The sequence below is a fragment of the Lucilia sericata genome, unplaced genomic scaffold (assembly GCF_015586225.1).
Source record: "Lucilia sericata isolate MDLA Ls3-8-SP2 unplaced genomic scaffold, ASM1558622v1 Contig000252F_arrow, whole genome shotgun sequence".
NCBI lineage: Eukaryota > Metazoa > Arthropoda > Insecta > Diptera > Calliphoridae > Lucilia > Lucilia sericata.
Window position 1 is genome coordinate 444530 of NW_023994278.1, and position 16802 is coordinate 461331.

General features: G+C 33.7%; 1 protein-coding gene across 5 annotated transcripts in view; it reads left to right on the plus strand.

The window, feature by feature from the left end:
- The window catches only part of LOC119602776 (E3 ubiquitin-protein ligase hyd), a 28793-nt gene extending 12521 nt beyond the window's left edge, over positions 1-16272 (plus strand). Inside the window, exons 2-18 of one of the 5 annotated variants that reach the window (XM_037954473.1) lie at positions 2887-3087; positions 3171-3453; positions 3539-3756; positions 3901-4139; positions 4202-4395; positions 4464-7964; positions 8030-8183; positions 8246-8479; positions 10567-11018; positions 11154-11367; positions 12168-14060; positions 14131-14204; positions 14264-14601; positions 14670-14876; positions 15003-15150; positions 15229-15459; positions 15543-16272. In XM_037954473.1, coding sequence (XP_037810401.1) covers positions 2887-3087; positions 3171-3453; positions 3539-3756; positions 3901-4139; positions 4202-4395; positions 4464-7964; positions 8030-8183; positions 8246-8479; positions 10567-11018; positions 11154-11367; positions 12168-14060; positions 14131-14204; positions 14264-14601; positions 14670-14876; positions 15003-15150; positions 15229-15459; positions 15543-15755 — 8794 coding nt within the window. In that variant the 3' untranslated portion in view covers positions 15756-16272. Of the gene's footprint in view, positions 1-2886; positions 3088-3170; positions 3454-3538; positions 3757-3900; positions 4140-4201; positions 4396-4463; positions 7965-8029; positions 8184-8245; positions 8480-10542; positions 11019-11153; positions 11368-12167; positions 14061-14130; positions 14205-14263; positions 14602-14669; positions 14877-15002; positions 15151-15228; positions 15460-15542 lie in introns of all 5 variants that reach the window. The other 4 variants (XM_037954472.1, XM_037954476.1, XM_037954475.1 and 1 more) reach the window with 4 other exon arrangements.
- The last annotated feature ends 530 nt before the right edge of the window (positions 16273-16802 follow it).

A 16802-nucleotide genomic window follows, 5' to 3' on the forward strand; every position in this document is an offset into this window, starting at 1 on the left:
AGCCACGGTGGACTTTTCGGTGGAAATGCCCATATGAAGAAAATATTAAATAAGTATATCTGAGAAAATAGATAGAGCCTTCAAATTTTGTCGGAACCACTTAAAATTTTGCACGAAGAACTTTAACATCCATGTAAACATTTTGGGTAATAAATTGGCGGACTACCTATGGGGAGCGTTGCTCCTCCCATATGAATAAAATATACAAAAATTCGTTTATCTGGGAAACTAATAGAGCTAGCTTCTTAAAATTTTGCACGAAAAACCTTAAATATTTATCTGAACATTTTGGGGAAAAAGGGGTGACTATGATTAGAGTGGCTTGGAACCCCCCATATGAATTAAATAGAAAATTTCGTATATCTTAGAAACTATTAGAGCTAAAATTCTCAAATTTTGCAATAGCAACTTTGACGTCCATGTGAACATTTGGAGTTGTCGTTTATCTGGGAAACTAATAGACCTAAAATCTTCAAATTTTGAACGAAGAAATTTAACATTTATTTCAACATTTTGGTGAAAATGGGCGGACTTTTATTAGGAGTGGTTGGAACCTCCCATATGAATAAAATAGAAAAAATCGTGTGTCTGGGAAACTATTGAGCAAAAATCCTTTGACATGTCAACATTTGGGTAATAAATTGAAACCTCCCATATGAATTAAATATAAAATATATCTGAGAAACTATTAGAGCTAGAAAATTCAAATTTTACATGAAAAACTGTGACATTCATGCGACCATTTAGAGAAAAATGGGCGGACTTTCAATGGGACCTTGGCAACTCCCATATTTTTTATATTCGTATATCTGGGAAATAATTATATTATTCATATTTTTACATTAAAATCTAAATTATCATTTGGATAAATTGGCGAACGTAAAATATGTAAAAAAATTATATGTGAAAACTATTATAGTAAGAATTTTCAACATCGTTAAGTGTTTTTTTATTTACATTGCTTTAAGGGTAGCAAAGCACACAGGGTATAGCTGGTATTATATAAAAAACTATTAGAAAATATAGAAAACGTGAACATTAATTGTTTATTGTAAACTAGTTAAAATAGCGGATTTATGTTATTAAGAAAAAAATAAATTGAATTCAACAGAAATTAATTTCAATGTGAAATTTTAAAGTTTATTACACAATCAGTAAAATAGAATTGACATACATATCTAAACTCAACTAGATTTTAGCAGTCATTGGAGGTTTTTACAACATTCATTATATTACCACCAGAATCCAATTGCAGGGAGACATCTTAATTGCAAACAAAGAGAAATTTAAGTTCTGTCTGTAATTTTCACAGACAAAACTTCATCCGGGACGAGCCGAATTATACAGGGCCAATAATTGCCAATTCAACAACAGCAGTATCAACCAAAAACTCGGCTTTAGTGAAACTGCTACAAAATATTTTTGATTTTTTTCCTTATATATCCAATAACATCTATTGGTGATCACAATTTTTAATTTTTTTTATGTTTTGTATTTTAGTTAATTTATATTTATTACTTTATAAAGAGTAAAATTAGAATAATTGTGGCGGTGTGGCACACTGCTGTTTATTTTATTGATAAATATATCTAGCCGATATACTAGACCTTTTTTCATGGTATATCTAATACAGCGTTGTATATTGAAATAAATACATTTTGTTGTTGTTTTGATGTAAATCACACACCTATCATACTTACCAATTCTACAAGGGTACTTTACTACCAAATAGTGAAAACCGTTATATTTCTAGTACAATCCGCATTTTGCTTCGACTTGTATCACTGCACACATGTCACACATAACATACACACAAACAAATATAAGCTGTATTACACAGAAAGAAATACATACAACTGTATTACCACCCTCAAACAAATATAAGCTGTATTACCCAAATATAACTTCTTTTTCTGATTGTTGTTTTTTATACTTTAATTTATAATTTGTTGAGGAAATTTTTTATATTGTAGAAATTACAAACAGAACTTTCAATTCAATTTATTATCCAAAAGTTTAAGTTTTACATATAGCTCTTAATACTAAGTTTACATTTGTACTTTTCCCTTACATACTAATGTACATACCATGCTTATCATGTTATCCAAAATTTTACATATTCTTAGCTGCACTAATTCATATATTAATTTCATTTTAAATGAAGAATCTTCAAAATTCTCCGAAAAAGGGGAAAAACGAGAAGCTCTCAGGACTTACAAACTAATACTAATTTCCAAACAGAACGACACACTTGTATATTTTATACTCTTCTTACGAAGGTGAAGGATATAATTATTAATTTTGAAAAATGAATGTATTTTTATAAATTTTTTTAATATTTTAAATAAACCGTGATTACTTTGACGTATCTTCTTGAAAAAAGAACAGATTTGGCAATTTTTATATGTACATATATAATTTCCATGAACAAAAATTCATTAGACCAATCCAATACAATAGGAGATTCTCTCTGATATATTCCGAAAATTGCGTGTTTTGGTCATTTCATAAGTTTTCACTTTTTATAACCACCATAAGAAGAATGGGGGTATAATGGTTCTCTGGATTCTTATAAACGATCTAGCCATGCCCGTCCGTCTGTCCGGATAGAAGAAACTAGAGAACTAAAATTTTCTATAAATACTTTTTATTGGTTTTTATTGTTTGGTATTGAAAAATGGGCAAGATTGGTTTCGGATTTCAGATGTCCCCATACAAGTTTCGATATATGATTTGATGGTGGGTATATAAGATTCGGTATAGTAGAATATGATTTTCTTGTTGTTTATGCTTTGTCTGTTTAAACATTTATATTATTTTAATTTTCAATTTATGAAGAAATTAATTTACTAACATTAATTTTTCTATGAATTTTAATAATTTTAGACTACGGGAAGTTTCCGATAAAGTAAATAAGTTTGGATTTGGAACACATCGTATATTTGAACAACTTAAAATTCCAGTAAAGGAAGTCGTAATTGGACCAAATCATATTGGCGTCCTATTGGAAGATGGCAAAGCATTTCGTGTTGCATTTTCTATTAATACCGAACGTCTAGATCTAAGTAAAAATGATGCTTCAAAAAGGTAATAGTAATATTGTAATAAGTCATCTCCTTTCAAATAAATAAATATACATATGAAAATTATCTTTCAATATATTCATTTAGTGGCAACAACACTACAAATGCGTCAAATAATTCTAAAGCATCAGCTCCATCATCGTCGCGTCAGTTAGCTCGATCCCGAGCACGTCTTATGCGAACAACAGGTAGATCAAGTTCTGGTGGTCAGGGATCGGGCTCTAGAAGTACTGGCGTAATAATTGGAGGTAGTTCTTCAAGTCGACCGCTTGTAACAGTTCCAGCCACATATGTTCCTGAAGAACTGATTTCGCAGGCAGAAGTTGTACTTCAAGGAAAAAGCAGAAATTTAATTATAAGGGAACTACAAGTATGTTGTTTTTATAGCCACATGTTCTATAAATTGTAAAAATATTTGAAAATAATTTTGACGTAATGTAAAATTTAAATTTTAGCGCACAAATTTAGATGTAAATTTGGCGGTTAATAATTTGCTGTCACGTGATGATGAAGATGCCGAGGACACTGAAGAGGGGGGTGATAATTATGTCCCTGAAGATTTAATATCTTTGTTAGATAATGGGTTTCATGGAGACAACAATAGTGTAATAATCGATCCATCTGATGGGCTCTTCACAGAAGAAATATTTAGTAACTATTCAAGCATAAGAAAGTAAGTTTCCAATTCTGTGTGTTTGTAATAGCGGGGAATAAAAGAAAGTGCGTATACATACATATGTATGTACATATATAATTTCCAAACTTCTATTCCCCGCTAAATGTTTTTAACGTTTTTTAAGCAAATGCCCCTTCTTAGTTTATTATTTGATCGCATACGTAGCGAACGTAATCAGTCAAATGCGGGTTCTTCCGATAGTAATCAAACTAGAGCGTCTGGATCGGGAAGCAATGTTTTAACTGGAGCTAGCAGTTTGTCTGCGCAAATTTCATCAGTCAGTGCAGAAAGAGAAGCTTTTAGTCGTTGGAGAGATAGACAATGTTATGTACCTCGTAGGTGGCTTAATAAAGATGACTATGTTTGGGATAAAGAAGGAGGTATATATCGATATATAAAAGCATTTATTGTAATTTAAGGTATTGTTTTTATTTTATATCAGATGCAAAAAAGAAGGACCCCACAACGATGAGTTCCCCGATTTGGATTTCAGAAGAGTTGCAACCGTGGCCTGATAAAAATAATACACTAAAATTCAAAAAGATTGCTGCAATTTATTCAGAATTTATTGGAATTTCTGATGTTGGAGAACTTCATCAGTGGCGCTGGGCTGACCCAGAACCATATAAATCAGAGGTAACCGATGCAAGACCATACAAGTTTTTTTTGTATTATATTAAATTTAAATAATCTGTACGCTTCAGGTTGAAAATATTTTTCATCCCAAAACTTTAACTCTCAATTTAACGGAGAAAATTGAATTGATCTCTGCTAACTTTATTCGTTGCACAGTGGTAACTGAAAGCAATCGGGTCGCAACATGGATGGATGAACAATTAGGGTATATTGGAGCCAAGTTGGAACATGCTGCTACATCGTTTAGTGAGTTTGTTATGGATCCAATAGTTTCAGTGAATGTTTGTTCATTGTTTACGGCAGTGCGTACTGAAAATAACAATGTGTATTGGTGGGGCGTCCTACCATTCGACCAACGTCGATATTTGTGGGAGAAATATCGCAATAAAGCCAAGAAACCTTTTAAGGCTGTTGCCTCGGACATCAGCGTAGGCACTCAGGTTATTATGAAAAAGTGTCCAAAATATCAGACAGGTTCGATCGGCTTTACCTGTGCAAATGGCGTTCCTAAGGTTGGTCAGTTGCTCAATTCCGTTTGGGATCCAAATGACTTTTGTCGGTTCAAGATTATTAATGTAACTTCAGTACCTTGCAACGACAAAACACAACTACCAGGCACCAGTCCTTCAACAAGTACCGCCACACTTACTTTAGACAAAGAAATTACTAAACCATTGACGGGACAAAGTTCGAGTTCCTCAAAAAGTAGTTCTTCAAATAAAGAGACTACAGATAGAATCGATATGCCACCACCACCTTCTCCGGCTTCAAGTACATGCAGTGATACAGGAAGTGTTACTTCTCATAAAAGAACTAAACGCATGGCCACCAAAGATGACAACGTCGATGCCAAAAACGATGAAGAATTATGGCAATTAAAAGATGTTGTATTCGTTGAAGATAAAATTGGTCCAGTCGGTAAAGTCCTTAAAGTGGATGGTGAATTTGTTGCCGTTAGATTTCCGGTGACATCGGGACAATCGTCAATGGCTGCTACCACATCTGCGTCTTCTTCAGCAGGAGGAGCGGTGCCAACTGAAGGTAAGGAGGACGATTGGCAGCAGTGTCGTCTACTTCGACGTGAAGATGTTCAAGTCTATAAGACAGCGATGACTTCAAGAGGTCCTGATTGGCTACAAAAGCAGCCGAAAAAAATAAATATTAGTCATGGAAGTGACCCTTCTGCATTCCAGTTACTTTCACTCGCTGTAGACTTGAGGGGCATACATGTTGTAAAGAAGCTCGGTAACAAACTGCACTATAGTCTTTACAACCTGTACAACAGTAAACAGGAACAAAATTGTCAGTTTCCAACAGACAGTAGCTCCTTCATTGGATCGTCTCCTAGCAACATTTCAATGATTTGTAATAATGATTGCAGCGGTAATACTAGTACAATTATACTACGCGATGGTAATCGAGCATTATACCCAATGGCCAAAGATTGCGTTGGTTCAATAAAAGACCCTCAATGGTTTGATCTGTCTCCAGTAAAGACGGTAGCAATGACGACAATTTCTTTGGCTTCATCGTTAAACAGCAGTAACCAAAAATCGAAAGTTTGTATGACAGCGCTGTTATTCGAATCGCAAAAGGTGATGCCGCATATTTTGCGGTGTGATGTTAAAAATGCATTTGCAGCTTTGAATCGATTGGAAAAGGAAGATCGAAATGACATCTTAGCTGTTTTAGAAGAACGATGCGATGGAGCTCGGAATATTTTCCACGCATGCACAATTATGTGTTCACCAACTACGAACAAAGATACAGATGAAAAGAAAACCACAAACTTTACAGGTATAACATCTCGTTCATCCCCAGCTGCTACATCTGTGTTTTCCACAAATGTTTCCGCTGTTATAGAAAATGCATCGGCTGGTGCATCAGTGTCTAATGTTGCACCTTCAACATCTGCTTTTCCAAGCGTTTCGTCAGCTATGACCAACACTTCGGCGTCTTCTTCAACGCGCGAGGGCCGTACAGTAAGTTTGCGTGAGATGATGACTCGTTTAATAAACACAGACATGGAGCAATCGACTTCAAGTGGTGGGAATTCAGCACCAGGGGCAGCAAATGTCGAGGAAAGCAACGTTTACATGGCCCCTTGGACTATAGAATCGAATACTAATTCTTCAAGTGCAAGTATAAACGATGTCGTAATGGGTAATAGTGCGGAAGAAGATATTTCAAAAATTATTGCAGGTTGCTCGAATTCAAGTTCAATGAAACTTTCTTCGCCAAACTACGTGTTCGATCCCATTCAACGACGAGAAAATGCTACACTTATACTTCAGCATATGTGCTCAAGCCCAGCACTAAGACCGTATCTCTACCAATTACTCAGTAGTAAAGATGCCCAGGGACAAACCCCATTTATGTTAGCTGTATATAGCCGCGCTTATGAGGCGGGTCTTATAATACTAAACACAATACTAACACTTTCGGAGAAAGACACTGCTATGAAGGATGCAATGATTTTCCCACCAGGTTCTCCACCCGATCAGTCACCATTACACGTAATCTGTTATAATGACACTTGCTCTTTCACTTGGACTGGCGCTGATCATATAAATCAGAACATATTTGAATGCAAAACCTGTGGTCTTACGGATTCACTGTGCTGTTGCACAGAGTGTGCCAGAGTTTGTCATAAAGGACACGATTGTAAATTAAAACGCACATCGCCTACTGCTTACTGCGATTGTTGGGAGAAGTGTAAGTGCAAAGCTCTAATAGCAGGTAATCAAAACAAGCGATTTGCACTTCTCTGCAAGTTAGCATCCTGTACAGATCTCGTGACAAAGTTCAATGCTAAAGGCGAGTCTATATTGCTATTCCTAATACAAACAGTTGGACGTCAAGCTGTTGAACAGCGTCAATATAGAGCCAATGCTAGAGTACGCAATGTTGGCGGAAATGCTGGAAGCTCTAGCAACGGAAGCACGTCAGCACGTAAGTCTTCGACTTCGATTGATTTGGATGTCAATATGCCGGATCATGATCTGGAGCCGCCAAAATTCGCGCGACGGGCTTTAGAGCGTTTGCTAATCGATTGGCATGCTGTTCGTGCTATGATAATGACGGGAGCGGAAAAATGCGAAAATACACCTCAACAACCACCAAATTCGATTGATGGTGCTAGTGCTGAAAACTATAACATTTACTTGCAAAATCAAAACGGGTCCACATTGCTCGATAAATTTACGCACAATATATTTGTCAAATGTTCTGCAGATCATCTTGATACATTGCTTATGACTCTTGTACGTGAAATGCAAAATGATTCTGTAGCTGATCGCATGGAGGATGCTGAAATAGTAGCTCGTCGTTTTGTGCGATCTGTAGCACGCGTATTTGTTATTTTCAATATGGAAAAGTTTCCGAATCCCGAACGTCGCAAATCATTGTCAATGCCACACAAGCACATTCAAAGTTGCGTAAAAGTATTTCAGACATTGCACAAACTTGCCATTCAGGAATTGTGCGAAGTATCGGAAGCCCTCATTGCACCAGTACGATTAGGTGTTGTGCGACCAACTGCTCCTTTTATATCATCATCGAATATGGATGTAAGTCAATGTCCTTCTGTGTCTTTTACTTCACTAATCAAATCCTTTTTCTATTTGTTTCTTAGAATTCTGATGACTTGTTTAGCGTGGAACCATTAGCTCCGTCATCGACCGTCGAATCAGTTATCGAAACATCTGCAGTCCATGAAGCAAACAGTGAGCAAGCAACAGGATTTAATTTCCAACCGAATTATGGCATTGATGGGATTGGTATTATCGGTAGACTTATTTAACGGGATCAAGCGTTGTTATTATTTACAAATATTTTTTCTTGTTTTCAGCTTTGCGCGATGCATCTGAAAGTGAAGAAACTCCGAATAGAGAGGGTGGAGCTAACAATCAAGATGAGGATATTTTAGAAGCAAGTCGTAATGAAGAAGGAATTCAAGATGACGAAAGTGATAACGAATATACGTTTAATGAACCGGAAACTGAGTCAGATTCAGACGATAATCAAAGTAATCAAGATGCACAACGAAGTGTACAAACCGGTGCTACAGTTGGATCAGAAACAGGTTTAGAACTCATTTATTACTTGTTTTTAAGTACAACTCTAATCTTGGCACTATGAATTAAAATAAACATAAGCTTATAAATTTAGTTGTCTAGTTAGAGTAATGTGGCCACTATGAATAAAACCGACTATTGTTATTTGTGCCCATTATTGTGCCCGCGAGATTTTAAATGAGAAAAAATTAGTATTTTGTTAATTCGCGTGGAATTTTACATTTGTTTCTTACAATATTTTTGTAGGGTTTTAAACAATTATTTCTGAAGATGGAGGAAAAAATTACAGGAATAGTCATTGTTATACAAAGTATTTGTAAAATTTATTATTTTTAAATTTGTTTATTTTACACACTTTTCCTAAGCCATCATCCATACCACCTTGATGCTACTATTTTATGTTGACCCATATACGAACAACGCATTTGACAGGAAAAAATTCTGGCTGAAAGCAGCATATTCTGGAACAGAGAAAATATTTTTAATTTCAAATTTTTATTTTTATACATTTTTAATTGCTATAGAACAGAGCCACCCTAATCCATATACATACACTGAAAATAATCCATGCCTAATATACACGAAAAATGTTGTATATTGTACAAAATGATTCGTGGTTTCGCACCACGAAATTCCTTCGTAATATATACGAAATATTTTAGTAAAATCCCAGCAAAAATTTTATTAGTTCCACAACTAGTTCTAGAACGCACGATTATAGCCTGTACTGGTTCTACTTTGGCGTTGAGACCAATGATTTTTGTTCGAAATTGTCACCTTCGGAACTGGTTCTGAGGAAGCGTTATAGAGTCGACACTCGTTCTTTGGAACGCTTCTGGAACTAGTTCTTTAATCAATGATTTTTGTTAGAATTTGTCACCCTCGGAACTAGTTCTAGGGAAATGTTAGGTAACCAGTACTCATTCCTTGCAATAGTTCTGGAACCATTTCTTTCATTAATGATTTTTGTTCAATTTTTTTAAAGACAGAAATATGTTAGTTCTTTTAAAATAATTATTGTAAATTTAGAAAAAGATTGCGAATTAAAAAAAACAAATTTTTATGTTTTTTAAAAAAACATCAAAAATTTTACAGGAAATTAGCTTTAATTTAACTCGTTTAATTTAACTCGCTTAAAATTACGAAAAAAAAGAAAAAAAAAATCTTAACAAAATAATTTTTTTTTTTGTGAAATCAAAAATAATTCTTGTATATTACTAATTAATTTTGTTACGAAAAAAATTCGTTCTTAACAAAATTATTTTTGTAAAAGAAAACAATGTTTCTTAATATATGCACTGAAAATAATCCATGCCTAATATACACGAAAAATGTTGTACATTGTACGAAATGATTCGTGGTTTCGCACCACGAAATTCCTTCGTAATATATACGAAATTGTACGAAATATTTTAGTAAAATACAAAATAATTTTATATAATTTTAGAAAAAAAAATTTCATTTTACGATTTTTTTTTAAAGACATAAATATGTTAGTTCTTTTAAAATAATATGTAAATTTAGAAAAAGATTTTGAATTAAAAAAAACAAATTTCTATGTTTTTAAAAAAAAAACAAACAATTTTACAGGAAATTAGGCAGCTAATTTCCTGTAAATTTAAAATTACGTTTAATTTAACTCGCTTAAAATTACGAAAAAAACAAAAAAATTCGTAACAAAATAATTTTTTTTTTTTGTGAAATCAAAAATAATTCTTGTATATTACTAATTAATTTTGTTACGAAAAAATTCGTTACTTTCGTTAAATATTACATGTCTTAACAAAATTATTTTTGTAAAAGAAAACAAAGTTTCTTAATATATACGAAAAAGATATTACGACAGGTTTTCGTACTTTCGTAAAATTAGAAAAGGGGTTGATTAAACAATATTTCGTATTATACACGAAATTTTCGTATATATTATGAAAAAAGTAGTTACGAAATTTTTTTTCATGGATTATTTTCAGTGTATGTATACATAGTTATTTAATTCTATTTATTTTAGTATAGCATCACTTATGCCTACATGTATTTGGTGTTTAAGAGTTAAAGTTCTTTACCCTTACAGATATTGGCGTTCTTTTCCTTGAAGACGAATCAGGTGACTCGTCACCTCAAGAAGAGGAGGGTTCCGAAGATGGGGAAACAGATGATCATGACGATGATGAATTTACTTATGCCGATCATCAGTTAGAGCGTCGTAGCGCTAACTCTAATAATCGTAGTGATTTAGCTCCACAATCAATGCAATGGGCAATACGAAGTCGCGATACAGCTCGGTCCTCAGTACGAATGCCAGCTGGTTCCAGTTTAGTTTTTATAGATCCAATGGCATTGCGCCGTTCAACGGTACCAGCAAGTACCGCCGTAGCTGCACCTCCACAAGAACAGCATACTATGGCCACAACATCCAGCAATTTAGCACGTGCATTTGGAATAATTGTTCGCCAAATTTCTGAACTCTTAAGTAGTTTGGCGTATAATATTATGAATGATATTGAAACCTCTTTGAAGATTCAACCCGAAGAAGCCACTCAATTGCAGGTTAGTCGTAGTTTTTTAATTCTTTAATTTAAAAAATTAAATTTGAACACCTATAACATTTGTCAATGTCATGTTTCCACACTAATTTAACCAAACTAAATATATTTTGCAATAAAAATATACTTTATATTTAAGGAATTTGTGGAAAAATGTTTAAAACCTACCTGGGATTGGATGTTTTCTGTAATGGATAGCACTGAAGCCCAACTCAAGTTTGGAGCATATTTAACTAATTATACCGATCCTACACATCCTCTGCATCCATTAAATTTGACTGCACAGAATAACACAAATCAACAAAACAATAGTGGAAGCAGTACTGCAACTTCTGTAGGGATTAATATCATGGGTATGTATATTTTTTATAAATACTATCATTTATTTGTATTAGATATCGATTGATAATCTAATGTCGGAATTTTTTAATGCGGCTAAAGAAATTACTTCATAGAACTATATTATTTTCCTTTCTATCGTAATCGTCCACTTTTTATTTAAACAAATTTTAGTACTCAGCTCAATTTTGAGTTATGACAGTCTTGTAGTAAATTAACGATATGGAGTGATATAAATTATAATTAAGTTTATTTAAACAAATTTTAGTACTCAGGTTCAGATTTTTTGTATTTCAAAGTACACGTGCTTTTTTTGGCATACATAGTAGGGTGATCGATTGTTCGACATTTTCCAAAATCTGGTTTTTGTTAACCGGTTTTTATTATAAATAAAAAAATCAATTTTAATTTGAAAAAATTTATGTTTATGTTTAAATTTGATTAATAAAACATTAGTTTCTCGACTCGAATATTTTTATAATTTAGACGGGCTGTATTATTATTTACTTCAAAATTTAATTTAAGTAACCTTTGAAAACAAAACAAATAAAAGTATTCGAAACCGGTTTTTAAAAAGTGAAAAAATCGAGTTATTCGGTATTCGAACAATCATCATTTAGAAAAAACCGACACTGGTAATGCAGAAAAAACCGGTTTTAAAACCGGTTGAAACCCCGAGTCGATCATCGTACATGCATAAATAAAATTCAAATACGTAATTTTAGATATAATTAATCTAGAAATATTATAGTAAACATTTTAACTTAAAATAACTTTATTAAGATTATTGATAACTTTCTTTTTTATTTCGTAGCCTCTACCTCTCGGCGAGACTTCTTCACATACTGCTTGTCTCTCATGAGAGCTCATACGTCTGAACACCGTGATGCTCTTCCGGTTTTGGATATAACAGCGTTGCGTCATATTGCCTACGTGTTGGATGGATTTATTTATTATATGCGAAATGACACAAACTTCTATGAGAAAAATGAAGGAATTCAAAGTAGCTCCCTTAATGCAAATGAAAATGATGATACTGATGATGAACTGTCTAATATAACAAGTGACGATCCGTATGGAGAAGTTGGGGGAGCGGGTTCATCTCTTAATGTTGCAGGATCATCGGGAACATCTAGGCGTCATGTATTTTTCGCAAGATCTGATTCAACTTTGAGTCTCGGTTGTTTAGCTCCTGATGGGTTTGATTTGCCACTTGATGTCGCCATACCATTAGCTGATAAACCTCATCTTTTGCAACCAAATTCTAAAAGGCAAGACTTGTTTGCCAATCTACCTTTAATTGTATCACCTACAGAAAATATGGCCCAGTGCAGTGGCGAATCATCGTCAAATACACTTGACTATCCTCCAACGAAACTAGGATTTTCCTCGTACAGTTCTCGCCGAGCTGCTCAGAGTTCTCCGAATACGTCTATGGAAATAATTAATACAATGGAGGATGATGACATTGAAGATGAAAACGACGAAGTCCACAATGGAACTCAATTACCTAAAGCTACATGTTCAGCTAGTTTTCGCGTTATTTCGGATTCATCGTCTGGTACGGGTTCTCTCGAGTCCAACACTGGTGTAGGAGGAAATGTTTACTTGCAACTAAAAAAGAAACAATATGCAGACGATCCTAAATCATTGAATGAGAATCAAGAAAAATTGGATGATCAAGATAATATGGATGTGGACAGTGGCAGTGTTAATGATATAATTGAAAAGACACAGACCGATCATTCAAACGCGACCCAGTCTGGTGTTATTGCAACAAGGCCCGATGTTATTATAGTGCCCCAAAAAACACTGCGTGGCAATGAATCCGATTTAATGTTACAGTCAAGCAGCACAGGATTTTCGTCATCATCGTCAATGGTACGAAGTGTTATAGTACGAGCTGGTGGTGGAAGTAGTTCCTCATTGAAAATTCAAGACGAAGCGTCTACTTCTCAAAAATCTAAAATGCCATACTTATCAGTAGATGATTCAGCAAAGAATATGATAATGGGTCGTTCGGCAAGAATTACATCATTTATGTTTCCCGCTCGAGGTCAACACTTCTGCCAGAAGTTCGATTCAAACGATTCATCTCCCTCGTGGAACTTTTTGCTTGGTCGTTGGAAACTTACTCTTGATCTATTTGGCAGAGTCTTCATGGATGATGTGGGCATGGAGCATGGTTCGGTTTTACCTGAGCTACGCGGTTTTCCTGTAAAAGAAATGCGATTCAGACGTCATATGGAAAAACTCCGTAATGGACAACAACGAGATTTAATCTTCTGTAAATTGGAACGCAATCGTGATAGTTTAATAATTCAAACATTCAAAGAATTAAATACTCAGTTTGGTAGTCAGAACAGAAGAGTTCATCCTCCATTAACATTTAATCGAGTAAAAGTGACATTCAAAGATGAGCCTGGCGAAGGCTCTGGAGTGGCGCGTAGTTTTTACACTTCCATATCGGAGGCTCTTCTAGCTAGTTCGAAAATGCCAAATTTAGAATCTGTACAAAGTGGAAATATAAGCGGCAAGTACGGCGTTCCCTTTTCAAGTATTTTACGCAATCGTGGAGCGTCAAGTCGTGATGGTCCCACATTACAAAGGCGTGGTACTGGTAGCAAGATTCTATGGCGTACAGCTCGTGAGAGAAAAGCTCTAAATTATGAAGCTAGACCCTATATCCCAGTATCGAATAATTCAGGTAAAAATATATAATAAATCGTTATGGTAGAATAAATTTCTAAATTTGAAAAAAATTTCAACAATTTCAGATATTTCTGGAGATAATCCTAATGAACACTTGTCAATGCATTTACAGCAGCTGGGAGAACGTCTCTATCCAAAGGTATTTGTTTGATTTAATACAACACTAGAATCAAATTTGTAAAATAAAATTTCATTTAGATCTATTCCTTGAATACTGCAAATGCTTCCAAAATAACCGGTATGTTGTTGGAAATTCCAACCCCTCAATTACTATCGATCTTGTCATCGGAAGAAATGTTGCGTCAAAAAGTCAACGAAGCTCTGGATATTATAGCATTTAAACAAAAGTCAGAAACAAGCAGCACATCATCTTCGGCTGCTCAGTCGAAAAAAATGAATCCGGTCGTGCTTCTGGAGCCATGTCACGTAGAAGACAACGATCCACTTTTCTATATGCCAGGAAAACGAGGTTTTTATACTCCTCGTCAAGGTTATGGCTCATTCGAACGCATCAATGCATTCAGAAATATTGGAAGGTATTTATTGTTGAATTATCGTAACTCTTTGGCAAATGTTTTCAACTTTATTTTCCTTATCACATCAGACTTATAGGACTTTGTCTACTACAGAATGAATTGCTACCATTATTTTTGCAACGACATGTGTTAAAATATATTCTCGGTCGAAAAATTAAATTTCATGATTTGGCATTTTTCGATCCATTTATATATGAGTCATTTAGACAACTCATTCAAAATTCTCAGACCGAAGATGGTGAAGAGGCTATCATAAGAATGGAACTATTTTTTGTGTATGTACATGTGCTTTTAAGTTTTTTTATCTAAAAATTATTATTAAATTACAAATTATATTAAAATACATATTTTGCAATAAACTGTTTCTTATACGCTCTTATACTAAAAATTATAAACTTTAGGATCGATCTAATGAAGGAAGAAGGTGGTGGAAGTGTGGAGTTAATACCTGGAGGTAGGGAAGTTCAAGTCACATCCCAAAATCTGTTTGACTATATCAGACGCTACACGGAATATAGATTAATAAAAGCCCAAGAAAAAGCACTAGAGGTAAAATGATTAAATAATATATTGATGTACATATTAATGTATAAAATAATACATTATTAATTTATTACTTAATTTTAGGCCATCCGAGATGGAGTTTTCGACGTTTTGCCAGATAATTGCATGCAGAGTTTGACAGCGGAGGATTTGCGTTTGCTTTTAAATGGCGTCGGAGACATAAATGTTACAACACTGATATCTTATACAACATTTAATGATGAATCGAGTGAAGGTTCGGATAAACTTTTGAAATTTAAACGCTGGTTCTGGAGTATTGTCGAGAAAATGAACACATTGGAACGACAGGATTTGGTAAGAAGCTATCAAGAAGAAACTATTATTTTTCATAAGTTCTTTTTTGTTTGAATAATATTTTTATTTTCTTACACTTAAAGGTCTATTTTTGGACGGGATCTCCTGCTTTGCCCGCTTCTGAAGAAGGTTTTCAGCCCTTGCCATCTGTTACCATACGACCAGCGGATGATACCCATTTGCCAACAGCAAACACATGTATATCCAGACTATATATACCCCTTTATTCAAGCAAGTCAATATTGCGTAGCAAGTTGCTATTGGCTATAAAATCCAAGAACTTTGGTTTTGTATAAATGAACAAATATTTTATTTCGCTCTGTTCTTTATTAAATCTCTTTATCTATGTTTATAAAAGAAATGTTTTTAAGATCTGATTTATTCGATTTAATTAAATCTGCTTTAAAGAAAAAGAAAATTAAATTAGCAATGAATAATTTTACACTAAAAGTAACGTGGTGGCAATGTTTGTTTGTACCAGGAATTGTTATTAGAAATTATTTACAACAGCCACAAAATCATTCTCCATTCCTACACATAATTTATCATTAAATTAAGAAATCGGACTTTCGTTGTTTTAACTTTGGTAAATTTATTATATACATAAATATTTTATTATTTTTATTTTGAATACCTAACCCTTGAATTTGTGAAAACATCTGCTATAAATTATGTTTCTGCATATTTAAGGCATGTGTTTTTCTCTTTTTTAGTTATAATAGAATAAATTCTTATTTAAGGATATTTTCCCATTCTTATGAATACTTATTTTTATAAACTTAATCACAAATCACGGGGAAAACTTCATTATTACATAAACAAATACTATCCACACATACACAAATATAAATATTATATGCCTATACATACATCTGGCAACACTATGTACAGATAAACGTATAAAATTTGCCATCTTGATAAAAAAAATAAAATTTATTAAATTTACCAAATATTTCATGCTAAAAATTCACAAATCATACCAGTAAAACTAGTTACATTCGTGGTGTTAATTTTTCCTAAAAAATTCATAAAATTAACTTTTAAAAGACTAAAACAAATCATCCCATGTGCTCAGTTATTGCCTCTTTCCTTTTGTTACCGCTTAACAATAACAAAACAACATAAAAAATTTTTATACATAAAAAAATAAAAAACAATATTCTGCAAGTGCCTATTTTTTATATATTGTTGAAATTATTATAATAAAATTTATTACACGATGTCATATCTTTGTGGTGACTGTAATTTAAGTACCTCCGGATCTCGATGCCTACTTTGTAGATCCTGTGACACTTGGTATCACGCTGAATGTGAAGATATAACTAAAACATTGTTTACCACCT